Source organism: Thunnus albacares, chromosome 11 (assembly GCF_914725855.1).
Source record: "Thunnus albacares chromosome 11, fThuAlb1.1, whole genome shotgun sequence".
Taxonomy (NCBI): domain Eukaryota; kingdom Metazoa; phylum Chordata; class Actinopteri; order Scombriformes; family Scombridae; genus Thunnus; species Thunnus albacares.
The window spans coordinates 11,946,515-11,961,782 of record NC_058116.1 but is presented as its reverse complement, the minus strand read 5'-3'; the positions used below and the strand labels follow the sequence as shown (position 1 = coordinate 11,961,782).

Sequence of the window (15,268 nt, the reverse complement as noted above, 5' to 3'; positions counted from 1 at the left end):
AGTGAGTGGGCCTGCACCATCCGCTACCTTTACTTTTGTTACAGTGGCAGTTGCTGATGTTACACTTGTCAAAATGGCATGAATATTTAGCAAATGAAACACCACAACGATTATTTCAATAAACTTTTGATTAATGAAAACATTCTTGCCCATTATTTCTGTGTCACAGAGTATATTGTTCTTGAAAATGTGATAACACATAATAAAAATAAGCATCCACGCACTCACAGTAACAACCAGCTCCTTCACTTAAAAATGTATTTGAATACACCATGTATGTGGACATCCAAACATTACAGGTATGAACATGCTGCTACAACAGATTCCACTCTTCTGGAAAGGTTTGCTGCAAGATTTTTTGAACATGACTACAGGGTTTTTCTCCCGTTCTGCCACATGATCCACTTTATTTTTATAGCAAGTGGAACGAAAGGGCCAAGAAAAACAGCCCCAAACCAAAAGTACAATACTAGAAGCAAATTCACCAAGTAAATCTAGTTTGTCACAGGAAAAAAGAGAATATCCTTGACTTGATCTCCTCATTAATCAGTAATCCAAGAGCAAGCGGATGGAAACTGATGAAAGAATTGTGAATTGAGACAGGATAAACAGACAAGCTGGACAATGTTGTAGCTGCTTCCTTCCTACTTTACTCTGTTTCCTGTCAAAACACATGTTGGAAAGAAATCATGAAATCATGCATGCAGGCCATACATAAGACTTAAGACAGTTCAAGAGTCCACCAGCTGGGAGCAGTCCTCCCCATCCCAAAAAAATAATGGGACACAAAAGGTTCAGTTATACACTGCTTTTTCAAAGAAGTTATCTCTGTTCAGACACAACATCAAATAACTGCTTGAATGTAGTTGCATATCCTTAAAAATGACAAAGTTCCACGATTTTGTTAAAAATTTTATTTAAAAAGTTTCATGTTCCCTTTGAAAACATCAAGCATATCTCTGTACTAAAGCTTGCAGAGCATTTTGTTTTCTAGGAGTAGAAGATTCAGTTCATCAGCAACTTTGGCAAAAAACACAACAACACGCAAAGAGCTCTGTACAAAACTAAAGGAAAACACACCACTGGATATAAAACCATCCTGATGGTGACACTCACTTCCAATTGATGCCTCTTATGAACACACATTCAACAAACCTCCTTTTGCCTCCTATCAAGAATAACTGATTCCCTTAAACAGAAACGTAGGCCGATCCTGGAGTGTTTCAGTCCTGTGTGCAGGTTAAAACGTGCACACACACAGAGGAGTGTAAAATACGAAGAAGCAGCTGGAGGGATGAACCACATGTTGCCGTCCTAAGCTAAACACATGGCCTCTACAACTGAAAACGAACAAATGCAGATGTTAACTCAGGATATGGAGAATGTGATGTCCTGAGGTCACACAGAAAGAGGCACTATGAATTTGTACTTTGTGTGAAAGTTAGATCTTTTTTCTTTTATACACCTCAAAATGAGTCTTCTGTTCATTTGTGTCAGACAAGAGAAAGCATTGTGTGTTACTGTTTTTTTTCATGCATTTCAGATTTTGACACAATGTGAGCACAGAATACTACAACAGCTGAATGGAGTGTAGTTACGTTGTTAATGTGCTTATATTATTTGATATGCTGTTGAGCAGTTAATATCCTTCTTTCTCAGTCAGACCTTCATATCAGTTGCTGAGAAAAGTACAGTGTTGAAAGAGAAAACTTGACATATTAACACTTAGAGTTTATAATCCTTAACATACAAGTATATTATGCATCGTTGGTTGGCTTATAATTGGGCATCTAGTTTATAATGAGCTCCATGTGCTGCGTGTTGAATCTCTAAGTTCATTTGAGAACAAACCAGGGACATTTATAGAAACAAACATATGAAAGAAACAAACAACTAAAAAGCGAGAATCGTTGGCAAAGTTTCTGAATGGAGGCAATTCAAAAATCGTAAGTGACGGCAGCATATTACATCTAGAGAGAGAGAAAGAGAGATGACCAGGATCACACATCCTGGACCTTCATGGCCTCCTGCGGCCAGCTGTATGTGTCCAGAGTGAACGAGTCGTAATCGGGACTGTAGACATGAGACAGCACAAACGCCTCCTTGTCCTTTGGCTCGGGGTACACCGAAGCAATGTTGTGTTTGTACGCGTAGTTTACAATCTGGCAGAGAGGGAAACAAGACAAAAGAAAAAGTGGTAAAATACATATTGAGAGTATTGGATCAATTAGAAATGATACAGTCAGCTGACAAGTTTTGACCAAAAACATTTAGTTTTCTTCATGAATTCACTACAAAATGCAATTAATAGAATCTCTTAAAAAGATCAATAAGCTTTCATATCTTACACAAAGAACTTTATCTACATCAATTAAAGAATAAAAACACCTGGTTCATGTACAAAAAGGGAAATCCTCAATAAAGATAAGGAGCATATGTCAAAATGTCAAAAATGTCAAAATGTCTGACTCTCCAAAGACTGTAAATGCCCCAAAATCCTCAATATAAACATCTTCACACAAACTGCTTTTATATTTCTAGCTTTTATAGTAAATCATCATGTCAACAACATTTTCAGGTAGCAATCTAGGCTAAATTATTTATTATAATGTTTGACAATTTGTTTGACATTGCAATGCAGTTTTCAGTTCTGCACTGAACAATATGATGTATTATTATGCATCTGTGTATCACAATATCTCTTATGAGCCCAAAATATCTTAAAGCTGCAATAATTTATTTTTAGCATTAATTTAGAGTTATGTTTATGTTCATCTCCTTTTAGTTGTTTTGGTTGCCAACAACTCATGAGGGAAATATCAAGTATCTTAGCTGCTAAATGCTCCACAATGTTCACCAGCTAGCTGCCAACTTTGTCTGCTGTCTGATGCCGAGCAGTGAAGTGCACAGTGGGTTGTAAAGCTTTACAGAGCTGCAGAGTCAGGTGATAATTCTGTGGGCTCATCACTACGAGCAACACCATTCACATACAAGTAGTAATTTGATCCGTTGTTAATATGAATGTATGCTGCTTTAAGTTTGTACATCAACATCATCATTACATGCTTGAGGAATGAAGGCTGACCACGTGGAAAGATCACCTACCTTCACTGCGATCTTGAAGGACACCTCTCTTATGGAGTTGAGAGGAGGATAGAGTCTCCCCTCAGCCAAGTTCTCCTCTGTTACCATGTCAGCTATCGCCTGACGGACAGAATAAATCATGCTGATTTGAGTGCGTACAAGAGGAGGGAAATGCTTGTCAGTTGACATTTACCATTCCTGATTCTAAAATATGGTCTGAATAAGACAGATATGGTCTTTAAATCCTTCTGCAACCAAGGATAAACCGTTTAAAAAACAATTTATTTAATCATGTTGGTGTCAAAATAGCACCCTCATTAACATAAGTTAACATACAGTATAATACAACACTACTGCCATGAATAAATTAGCAACTGAAGAAAGTACCTCTGCTGTGGTGAGGAAGATGTCATCAGATATGTGGCGCACTCCACAGGCGATGACGCCCAAAGCGACCCCTGGGAAGACGTAGGCGTTGTTTCCCTGCCCAGGGTAGAAGGTGCGTCCATCAGCCAGCGTCACCTTTTGAAACGGACTTCCACTGGCGAAGATACCCCGACCCTGATTAAAAAGAGGAACATGGAAGATAAAGAGGTGACAAAAGAAAGAAGTTAAAAAGAGAAACCATGAGTCACTTCTGTGACAGAGAACAGAAGGAATTGTTGGCCACGTCTGTCCTGAAAAAGAGATTTTAATCTCAATGAAGCTTTTACCTGGTTAAAAAATGAAAATGAAAAAATTAAAATTTGTGAATTTTAAGATACACTGTAGTTTTTTTTTTTTAATCACTAGGGAGCAACATTTCTGTGACTGCACAGAGCAACAAAGCAAAGTTGTACTGGGATGAAGATGTTAACAGAAGAAAAGCAGATTCACACAGAAATGACTCCTGACAACTAAAGATGCCTTATGAATTAATGGGCATTAGCCATAGCTGACCATGAAAACAGTGAAACATGTGTCCATGCTAAGTTTACTTTTTACATGTTGTGATCTTTTTGTCGTTAAACCAAAAGGGAAAGTTCAGTTTCTGTATTAAATGTTGGGAAATACTTCCTGGAAATGTCTCATCAGTTAAGTTAAATTTCATCAAATTTCTTGATGTGCTGGTATATAAAACTGGTGTGTAAATTCTGGCCATATCTGCCAAATGAAAGGTACAACAAAACCTGTATTCATGGATCAGTTTCATGCAATTCCACATATAACCAGCTGGGGCAGTATTGTTCCATAAAAAGGCAGCAATGTCTCAATAAAAGTGAAAGTAAAAAGAAGACCGCTAATAAAACAATGCAGGTTTTCAAAACAAAAGCTCTTAACAAAATATTGAATGAGGCGGGATATGCAGTCAGCATTTTTATTACACCTCAAGCTTAAACACAATATGGAAACTTTCATGGAAATGTGGAAACTTTAATACAGTGACTATAATGTGCAGCTCGCCACACTTTACCTGTGTGAGCTTGTAGCACTGCTCTGCTGTGCACTCTGCCTTGCTGGTAGGGTTACTCAGGGCAAAGATGATCGGCCTCTCGTTGAAGGATGCCATGTCTTTGATAATCTTCTCAGTGAATGCTCCTCCGATAGCAGCCACTCCTTCATATTCAAGACACAGAGCAAAGAGAGAATACTGCACATCAGAGGACAAGGAGAGTGACTTTTTAACCACAAGGACTTAAAATTCACAAGCTCCAATGAGACAATGTGAATAATGTTGCCTTGAGGTACTGTTTTCTAATGTGAGGCCTTTCTTTTAGGATTCAGACCAAATGAGTCAATTACTGTGACGCACAATTACTGCACCAGGATAAGATAAAAATGCTGAAAATTACAATCACAATCTACCTAACCAACCATGGATCTGAGTCTTTTTTAAATTTATTTTCTAATTATTTCCTCTTTAATCCTTATAAACAGAAGAGGAAGATGTTAACTTTGGACACTGTCGTCATGTTATCACAGTTCATCATACATGCAAGCTGATTCACTAAAAACTTTGAGAAACTTTAAGGCATTAGATTAAACAGCGCGAATAAGTTGATTTGTAGCAAATTACTGAGTTGTTATAGCGCTGAGCAAAGGCGGAGGGAAAAAAATTCACCTTTAACAGGTTTCTCTGTTTTTCCACAACTGGTCGGGAATGACCGTAAACAGATGAAAGAAACAATGTGGGTTATTTGGAGTTCCAACAATGAGGGATATTTCAGGATGTTTAGCTCTACAAAAAGCTTGATGAAACAATGCATTTATCTCCTGTAAATAATTTATTGTAGCACCCTCCAGGGAGGTAAACTCACCTATGATGGCGGTGGGTTTGATGGTGTGCACCACCTCCTCCAGGGTCTTCAGGTGCTGGTGCTCATGAGCAAACTCCTCTTTCTCGTGGTTCAGATGACTTCTTCCCTACATTTGTATAAAATGCATTTTATCAAAATTCAACATGGTCCCGTTTGGTGTTTCACATACAGTACAGGTCATATCTGGGAGGTTGTGAGAGAGCAAACCTTACCTTTACAATGAGACCTCTTGAGTCCACCATCCAGATCCTTTTGGCAGCTACTTCACTACTCAGGCCTTCCTTGGCCATGGCCATAATGAGCAGGTGAGCAATACCCAGAGCAGCCTGGCATTAAAAAAAAAAGAGAGAGAGGATAATTCTCTGTCTGCATCACCGTCTCTGACCTCAGCCAGTTTCTCGAAATTCAAATTTGGACTGAGACACAGTCTTATCTCTCAGGGATTAAGGACAGTTAGCGAGGAAATCTTCTCACCTCGCCTGCTCCCTGGAAAACAAAGGTGTGATCAGACAGTTTGTTCTTGGTGATCTTCAAAGCAGCTAAGAGGCCGGCGACAGCTACCGAGGCCGTGCCTGAGAGAAGAAAATGAATAACAGAAGTGTGCACAGTCAATGCATCATGACAATACAGGTCATTTGACATGGAAAGACGGGTTATTTAGAAGTTCAAACATGCTAATTTTGTGGTTTGTTGAATCCAGGTGAGTGAATTTCAAAAAGTGAATCCTCAACTTTTTTTCCATTGTTTTTACTCAATTGGTGAAAAGCTAAAAAAAACAGTGTAATAATCTAGATCTAGACTTGACAGACTTGACCCTGTAAATATGATCAGACACAGGTCAGCAGGGCCGCTTGACTCTGAGGGGAAAATGGTATGACTAGATTATACAATACTGGTTGTAAGTGTGTCTTTTTTCTGAGAATGTGCTTATTTTGGACTGGGAATACTGGGGAAGTGAGTGAAGGTTGTGTGGATGGAGGTCAGGAGTCATGTGGCCGAATACGTTAGCATCTGGTACCTTGGATGTCATCGTTGAAGGTGCAGTACCGATTCCTGTATTTGTTAAGGATGCGGAATGCGTTGTTGTTGGCAAAGTCCTCAAACTGAATCAGACAGTTCATCCCGTACCTGCACAACGACACGGTGATCGGTCAGAATTTAAAGCAAGATCACTCCAGTGTCTTCTGCTCACTGGTGTTTCCACTCACTTGTCTGTCACGGCCTGCATGAACTCATCGATTAGGTCGTCGTACTCCTTTCCTCTGATTCTCTTGTGCTTCAGTCCGATGTACAAGGGGTCATCGAGCAGTGCCTGAACCGAAAATTATTATCAGTCGGTCAATCAATAAAAGGCAACTTGCCATCTTGTCTCTTCCTGTAAATCTGTAAATAATTACCGAGTCACAACAGTAATTCGTCTGATATTGAATCTATCAAATGGAAACTGATAAGAGGCAGATAAGACGCATAAAACTTATTATTCCTGCAGCTGTGAGGTCAAACACACCTGGTTGTCGGTGCCAACGTCCAGCAACACAGGGAGACACTGCTGCGGCCGAACGCCACCGCAGGCTGTGTAGAGCGCCAGCTTCCCAACAGGAATGCCCATGCCATAGCTGCCCAGGTCACCCAGTCCGAGGATACGCTCGCCGTCCGTCACCACAATGGCCTAGACAGAGACAAACACATATTAGCAATTAGCTTCTCATATGAATATGATTCAGGCACAAGCAGCTGCATGTTTGTGCATGTAGAGGGAGGAGGGCACCTTTATGTCTTCTTCAGGCCAGGAGTTAAGCATGGTGGCAATGTGGCCTCTGTCGTGGATGGTGATGAAGAGACCTCTGTAAACAAGCAGGGTGCAACAATAAGGCATGAAGAAGACAAAGTTTCATTATTTGGATGACTTTTAAGTTTAGGATTATTGACTCATATATTTTAAAATAGACTTTGTCAGCAATAGAACGATAAAGTCCTAGACTTATTTCCATTGTTGTCCCTGATGTTTTCATAGACCATCAACCATCCCACAAGACCATGTCTGACATGAAGAAATATCACAACACAAACACCCAACGTAGACAATCCCAAGAACAAGTAGTTGACATAAATGTTTTTAGGATGTACTCAAGACAAAAGGCAACACAGACTATAACATCATATCTGAAGAGACAACAGTTGCGTGACACTAGTTCAAAAAGCTGTGATAAAAAAGTGAATGAAAGGTTTGACATAAACATGTCAAGATATCATATTCAACCATAACCATAACCCCATTCAGGAACTCTGTCTAGTATCCATTGCTTTGCCTTTGACTTTAAGCTAAATGTTTTGATGTTTCAATTCTTTCCAGAAAGTTCTGAAAATTAACCTGCAGAGACTTCAGAGATGTCCTAGAATAACCTCACACCACTGTCCACAGTTTCAAACATTAACTGGAGCTATGAGCAGCTTTAAACTAAAGAATTTATTCTTGCATTCACAGACATTAGCGCTATCAACACATTAAAACCCCACTTCAGTAAGCATGCTGGAATTTTTAAATATACTTCATTTTATATTTTTCCTAATGTGACAGCACAACATACTTAGAATTAGTACGTAAACACTGACGCATTGATGTCCATTATTTCTTCAGTCTATTGTCTGTCAACAATTAACTATAAAGGCACTCAGTGTTCATTGTGATGGATAACCTAACTCAAAGTTTTAAGTTTTAAGAGTGACTTAACACTAGATTGAAAAGCTGTGTTTCACTTCCCTCTCGAGTTGAACGTTTCAAGCCTCTTCCAGCTCAGAAGTGTTATTGTGATGCACGTGTAACCTACAAACTGCAGTGCCAACACTGACACAGAGTGGACGCAATTATCTCACCGCGGTCTCCTGAAGGCCAGGCCGTACTGCTGGCAGGCCAGGCCGACAGTGGGAGTGTACACGATGGGCATGAACTCCTCGATATCAGAGGTCAGCAAACGGTAGAACAACTTCTCGTTCCTGTCCTGCAGCGTCATCAGCAGGATGTACCTGAGACAGAGAGAGAGAGACACCGAAACCCAACATTTTCATCAGCTGCAACATCCTCTCCTGTTAAAGTAGGTTATTATTTCTGCATGTTGACCTGTGTTATGATGTCATCTATCTGCGATATTGTTAACAAAGGTCACCCGGAGATTATAAAGTGAGATCTACTTCAGTATAACTTTAAACAATCATATCAACCAACCCTAGTTAATATGACACCAATTAAACTTTAAATCATGCTATCAATGAAAAAAACAACAGCCAGTTGTGCTCTGGCAACAGATGGGACACACTATCGAAGATTTGATGAAGTCCTGGGACAGACTTGAGATTAATAATGAACTTAAGTTAACTTAGTTGTATAGTACTTAGATGCATTGCAGGTCAGTGCTGTTCTGCTCTACCTGCATGGTGTGGTATCATGTGCACTATGTGTGGATATGACTTGTTGTTAATGTTCTTTTTTGTCCCCACACTTGAGTAAGTATGTATGACAATAATATCTAGCATGTTTTACTGTAAAACTGTGAGTCTGCTCTCACTTGTCCAGAGGGTTGCTGCGTGTTTCATAGCTCTTCATGACACGCAGCACTTGGACATCCTGCGAGAGGAAGCAAGGGGGCAGCAGGCCGTGGATGCCCAGTTGTAAGCGCTCCTCCAGCGTGAATGCCATTCCCTACGGGGTGGAAGAGGAACGGTTACATAACGCCCACAAAATAAAGAGAAAATCAGACAATCTAGACCACAGTGAGTCATGTGTTAGTCACCACAGTACGACATTGGCTCAGACTCATAGCCACACCCAACTACAGAGGTGTTTTTGAGCTTTTTCTCCAAATTAGGAATTATTTGCCCCTTTTGTATAAAAACACATTGGTCCAGTCAAACAAAATAAGCTGACTTTGGAAAGCCCTTCAAATGTTTTGGTAACTGACAGCAGCTTTTACTGAGTTTGCAGCCTTGTACCCCTCTCTGCCTTCTGCTTAGTGTCTCTGCAATGGCAGGCTTCCCAAAGAGTGATTGGAGGGGAGTGTGAGGTTTAATCTATTTATTCTGTCCAATAGTGTGTGAGGCTGAACTCACTCCCCTGTCAGCTCGACTTCTCTTTCCTCGTCCCTGCTTTATCACTCTCTCCACTTCCTCTTTATTCTGGAGTGTGCAGGAGGAAACGCTGACCTACATGGAGAATAAACTGGCCGTAAAAGGGTCAGTTTGTTTCACTGCGGGTCTTTGCGTTTACTGAACGCACCCCTGTCACTGTAAATTATTCATGTTCATAGAGAAGAGCGTGAAATGTGATAGTGGATTTGATATTTGGTTACTAGTTGTGCCGCCAGCTTATGATCGTTGTTTCACAGGCTGCATGTTTTCCCATTAAATAGTTTTTCTGATGATAAATGATCAACAGCTGGACAACACTACTGTACAGCCACGAGTTGCATACTGTTTAAGAACATTAATTGTAGCTGCATATCAAAAGGTCTGCCAACCAGAGGTCATTAAAAGGAGACATGCTGATACACTGATGCCTTAAATAACAAACTCTAAAGAGAGAGAGAGGACGTCAGTGTGGAGGGAAAACATTTCACATGTAAATTGTCTTCTCATGTGCATCCACATCACTGTGAACAGGACCGCAGAGAAAGTCAAAGATTAACAGAGTTCAGCTACATCTATTAGAGCGAGCAGGTAAAGAGGTACCAAAGTAAACCCATTAAGGTTACACCTCTAACCAGTGGCTGTCATTAACGCAGCCTACACACACCAACTGTCAACACACAAGGACAAAGAGAGAGAGCGAGACTAAATGTGGACGGGAGAGGTACAAACTCCTACAAGATTAACCTTTGTAATGACTCCAATTCAAACCTTATCATGGATTACTGTGAAAAAACAATGTAATATAATCATATCAGTGATTACAATAAAGAGATGAAAGAGAATCATTTATATGGTTATGAGTCCATTTTGTTTTGATAAAAACATTTATCCTCTAGATCCCTTTTAAGGCAAAAATCCCCAAAATTGAATGGTTTCAGGCTCTCAAATTTGAGAATTAGCTGCTTTTCCTTATCTGACATTTACAGAAAATTTAATAATTTTGAGTTTTGGACTGCTGTTTGGACAAATTAAGATACTTCATGTGACCTCTAGAAAATTGTGATTGGCAATTTTCATTGTTTTGGTGTTTTAAACCAAAATGATTAGTAGATTAGTTTGTAGATTAATTAAAGATTAATCAATAATGAAAATAAGCTCTAATTAAGCAAGAGATTGGTATAGTGAGACAGATTTCTTGCTGTAAAAATTTCACCCTTCCTCACTAAATAGTTAATATATCCAGAGGAGCTGCTCAGTGTCAATCAACATCACATCATGCGATTGTGTCAAAATGAGTGTGGATATGAAAAAAGTGTCAATGAAACACATAAAAGTGCAATCACTCACTCAGACTTTCACTGGGTAGTAAAGTCTACAATCATATAACAATAAAGTTTTAAATATGTGTTTCTACACATTTCATTATTTAATGTGCAGATTCACGTTTTACTTAGACTTGTTTTCTTATCTAAGAGGAGCATATTTCCTGAATCTTTCCTCTGAGTCAAGTCAACATGTAACTGCTGACTGAGCATCAGCAGTGGAAGGAACTTGAAATCAGCCAAAATCAAAGTAATAAACTCAGCTAAAACTTGTCAGTGTCCGTCCTGCTGTCCTCACAGTGCTACCAAGGCAGAAAAAAGGTGTTCAAATCAAGTTTTAGAAAAACTGCAGTAAAACCACCTGTGAATTACACAGAGGATATTTGTTTGCAGCAAGAGTAAGTATATCTATCCAACTGTAACAAGAAAATACTATCATTTCCTTACCAGTACAGCAAAAGTTAAGTGGGCAGTCATAAAGTCATACAGGCTTTATTATGGTATTTATTAAGACAGAGAGAAAGCAGACAGAGACAGAGGCATTAGAGGAATGTTTGGAAGACCATTCATCGCTTCAGTGGTCGGGGGTTTAACCCCTCGCCAATCTCACTCAGATAGGAGCTTCATGCTGTGCTGTATTATGTGGTACTTCTACGGTATTCTCTGTTTACGTATGTTCTACCACCATACAACATAATATGCGGGACATCATGTTGTCTGTAGACAGAGTCATGTGAACGCAGTAACAGCACACGTTCCCCCACAGAGAACAGATGAAGTTGTTAGATTTTAAAATCACCTTGCAGCATAAAGTTGCACATTTTCACAACTAACTAATGCTTTCAGACACATTCCATCATAATGCCACGTGTTACATTAAAACAACAATGTTGAGTGTTATATTTGCTCAAGAATGCATTAATTATTGTTGCTTACTTATGATAGCAGGCCGACAGAATTACCAAAATCCTAAACTGCACGGGCCAAAATAATTGGCACCACAGATAAAAGTGAGAATGTGAGCACACCTGTGCATAATTCATAATGTACAGAACCTCTCCCAATGTCCAACATCATTCAATCACTAGGAATGATCAAACAATACCCGTACAATACCTAGTACAACTATCTTTAAATGCATTAGAGCTGAAATGGTTAGTCAGTTTATCAATTTGTTGATCAACAAGAAATGAAATGGCAACAATTCTGATAACAAATTAATCATAAAGGGAGAAAAAATGGCAAAAATTCCCTGGTTTCAGCTTCTAACAAGTAATATTTTCAGGTTTTCTTTTCTGACATGTTTTGTCTGACTTGTCTCTTTAGACCCAAAGATAAAGGAGTCACTTTGGGCAAGGGGACGTTGTGAGGGGAATTTTTCAATATTTGCTTAAATGTTATAAACCAAGACACTATTAGTAACTATTAATTTATCCAAAAAAAACCCAGTAGATTAATCAATAGTGAAAATAATCACTAATGCAGCCCTAACATGCATATTCAATAAAGCAATGCAAATATCTTCTGTTGTGCTCAGTTCATACATGAATACAGCTCAGCACAATATCCTCATATGTATACAGGTGAGCTCACACCTTTACCTCTCCCCGGGGAAGACCTGGTGTGGTTGAAATGTCAATGTAGAATAAAAAAAATGGGGATGTGACTTGTCTTTTTTGTTAATATTTGATTCAAGCACCTGCAAAAGAAATATAGATATGTTGATGATTTCAGAAAAGGTCTAGGACATGTTAGTGAGCTCACCTTGTTGAGGTGGGGGTTTCTGGTGATGTCGAAGCCCCGTTTCTTAGTGCTGATGCTGGCCTTGCGGTTCGTCCCCGAGTGGCAGACCCGCACAGCCTGGAGAGAGACCCTGTCCGCCAGCAGGCCCCCGGCAGGGTGACCTGGGGAACCAGTGAGGACCCTCATCCCGCCTGTCGCTGCCGTGCGTCTGCACAGAGACAGTGCGGCTCTTCCCGGGAGAGAGTTCATGCTGCCTTAAGACAACAACACACACAGTAAAGTTATCTCAAACATAATCCTATCAAGAGAAGCAGGGCCGGATTTAGTGATCTGGGGGCCCGATGTAAACCCTGTCTTGCTTTATATTCACCCATGTTGGTATTGGCGGTGGCAGAAGAAGTGCACAAAACTGTTTTCTTAAGTAAAACTAGTAAAAAAGTCCTGCACATTTTGACTCAACAGTGAAGAGTGAAAGAGAGGCTTAATCAGCACAATGTCCTTAAATTAACTGTTCAAGGTGGAGCTTTTCATTCTAACTAGTTTATACAATACTGGATAGTTTAATGAATAATAATGCGTCATAATTTAATTGTTATATTTTGTGAGTAAAATCTGAATCTGCAGCGTAACCAGTAACATATTTTTAAGTGCTTTGGTGACCTTTTATAATTTATTTCGGGGTACAATAGTAACATAATTCAATGTTTTTCATATCTAAATAGTATAATAAATCTATAACTGTTTGGGGGCCTATTAGTTTTGGGCCCCAGGCAGCTGCCTACCTTACCTAATGGTGAAGACACACGACCTAGAAACGCCAAACATATCATGAATGATAGTCTGTCCTCCTGTAAACAAGCTGGACCATCAGCTTCACCCAAGCTGAGTCACAGACAAACAGGTGCCGCCGACATTTATATTTATAAAAATATATAAATGCACTGATAATGTATTAATTAATCTGTGGTGTAGATGTGGTCAGGATGTTTAAACGCTGCTGTGTGCGGCTACTTTATGTTTTGCCGTCTGCAGCTTTAATGATAATTAATGTTTTCTTTAGAGAACAATCTGCGCAGCTGCTAAATGCTAAGTTAGCGAGCTGGCGGCTAAATATCCAGCCAGTCTTACCTGAAAACGACGTGAAGCTGCTGCGCTCCTGACTTCAATCTGCATAGGAGGGACTGAGCGGTGCTGTGCTGAGTCTCTGTTGTTTATGGTCGCTGTGGATGTCTGGGGAAGATCGACAGACAGTTAACAGCTGATCCAGGATCCTTTGACATTGACAGTTTTACTTCCCAGTCAGTCAGCGAGCGAGTCCACCAATCAGACAACAGCTCCAACCCCTTCCCCACCTCCTCCTCCCACCTCCTCCCTCCTCTTTGTAAACACAGCCTCCATCTTCAACATCTGCTCCCCAAACACAGCATAGCTTTGTTTGAATGGATCTTCTACTGACAAAGAGCTCGTCATTCTGCCGCTTATATAATAATATTGACGGTATATTTATGCCATTGTTTAAGTTTCATGGATTGATTCTGTTTCATAAAACCTACAGCTGAGAAAAAAAGAGATTTGTTGTAACTCTTAGTCATGCACTGACATAAACACCAGTGAAACATAGAGAAGACAAAACCATCTGACCCCTGCAGATCATATTAAAGCCTGTGGCTCCCTCTGCTGGACACACCAGTGTCTCCCTGGCAGAGTACAGTCAGTTTAAAGGAGACGTTCACCGTTTTTCAAGTCTGTCTTCAAACAACAGTAAGGTGTCTATATGAACACTGAAAGAGGTTTTCCTCACTGTAATCATTCCTCCTGTTCATACTGACTATTAAAAGATCTCCTTCACATGTGCTTTCAATGTAAGTGATGAGGGCCAAGTGGATATCTGCCACATTTACAGTCTTTTTAGCATTAAATTCCCTCTTTGTTTCCCCAGACATGATTACCTGTTCAGCTGTGGTGGAAGAATAGTAACAAAAAGAGGGACTTTTGTAACATTGAAAGATATCTAATTTATTTGACTCATTTGGACTGAAGCTTCATATTAGCTTCAGATAAACTTTTAAATACATTTTTGCACAGAAGGAGGATTGTGGATTCTGGTCCCCATCACTTACATTATAAGTGCCTTATGAAGGGATCTTCTAATGGTCAGTAGTAAAAAGGTTCTTTTGGGCACCTGACTGTTGTTTTAAGAAAGACCTGACAAAAACCTGTCCTTTAACAGTATCTGGGGTCCCTAGGTTGCCTCTAACTCTTTCTTATCAACTGCAATGTACACAGCGCACTATAAACGGCAGTTTCATTGTATTTTTGTCCAGAGACCCAGGGATACCACTGGAATACTAAATGTCTAAAAGCTGTCCTTCTATCTTTCTTTGGAGATTGTATTAAATATTTAGTCTATACTCACTAGTAGAAACGGGGTGGACAACATATAAGTGACAGCTTTCAGTACAACACAATGTATTTCAACAGCAAAAGAAACTACAGCCTCCAATACAGTTTCAACACAAACTTTACATTATAACCTTTGTGAAGGTACCTTAGCATTTATTGTATGGATGTTGTATTTAGACTGAATTAGTTTAAACTAGGTGTACTTAATAAACTAGCAACCAGGTGTATTCTTTTGGCTAACGATTTTCTGTATGTATCTTCATGTGTAAGTATATAAATGATCCAGTTCACAGTAGC

At 39.6% G+C, this 15,268-nt stretch overlaps 1 protein-coding gene across 1 annotated transcript; it reads right to left on the bottom strand.

Moving 5' to 3' along the window:
• Positions 1-911: 911 nt before the first annotated feature.
• Positions 912-13,871, bottom strand: me3 (malic enzyme 3, NADP(+)-dependent, mitochondrial). Its single transcript, XM_044365496.1, has 15 exons — positions 13,697-13,871; positions 12,590-12,822; positions 8,945-9,078; positions 8,256-8,405; positions 7,150-7,225; positions 6,889-7,050; positions 6,590-6,693; positions 6,400-6,509; positions 5,856-5,953; positions 5,594-5,707; positions 5,382-5,487; positions 4,538-4,680; positions 3,472-3,645; positions 3,106-3,204; positions 912-2,162 (listed from the first exon to the last, which is right to left on the bottom strand). Exons 2-15 carry the CDS (start codon positions 12,815-12,817, stop codon positions 2,001-2,003), a joined length of 1,860 nt encoding a protein of 619 aa, XP_044221431.1. The 5' UTR covers positions 12,818-12,822; positions 13,697-13,871; the 3' UTR covers positions 912-2,000.
• Positions 13,872-15,268: the final 1,397 nt, after the last annotated feature.

What these genes read in the sequence shown, in the direction of transcription:
- me3 (XM_044365496.1), bottom strand. Translation starts at nt 12,817, where the DNA reads ATGAACTCTCTCCCGGGAAGAGCCGCACTGTCTCTGTGCAGACGCACG. An exon ending in CGCAGCAACCCTCTGGACAA is followed by an intron (nt 8,406 to 8,944) that starts GTGAGAGCAGAC and finishes TCTCTGTCTCAG; the next exon opens with GTACATCCTGCTGATGACGC. An exon ending in CTGGCCTTCAGGAGACCGCG is followed by an intron (nt 7,226 to 8,255) that starts GTGAGATAATTG and finishes GCTTGTTTACAG; the next exon opens with AGGTCTCTTCATCACCATCC.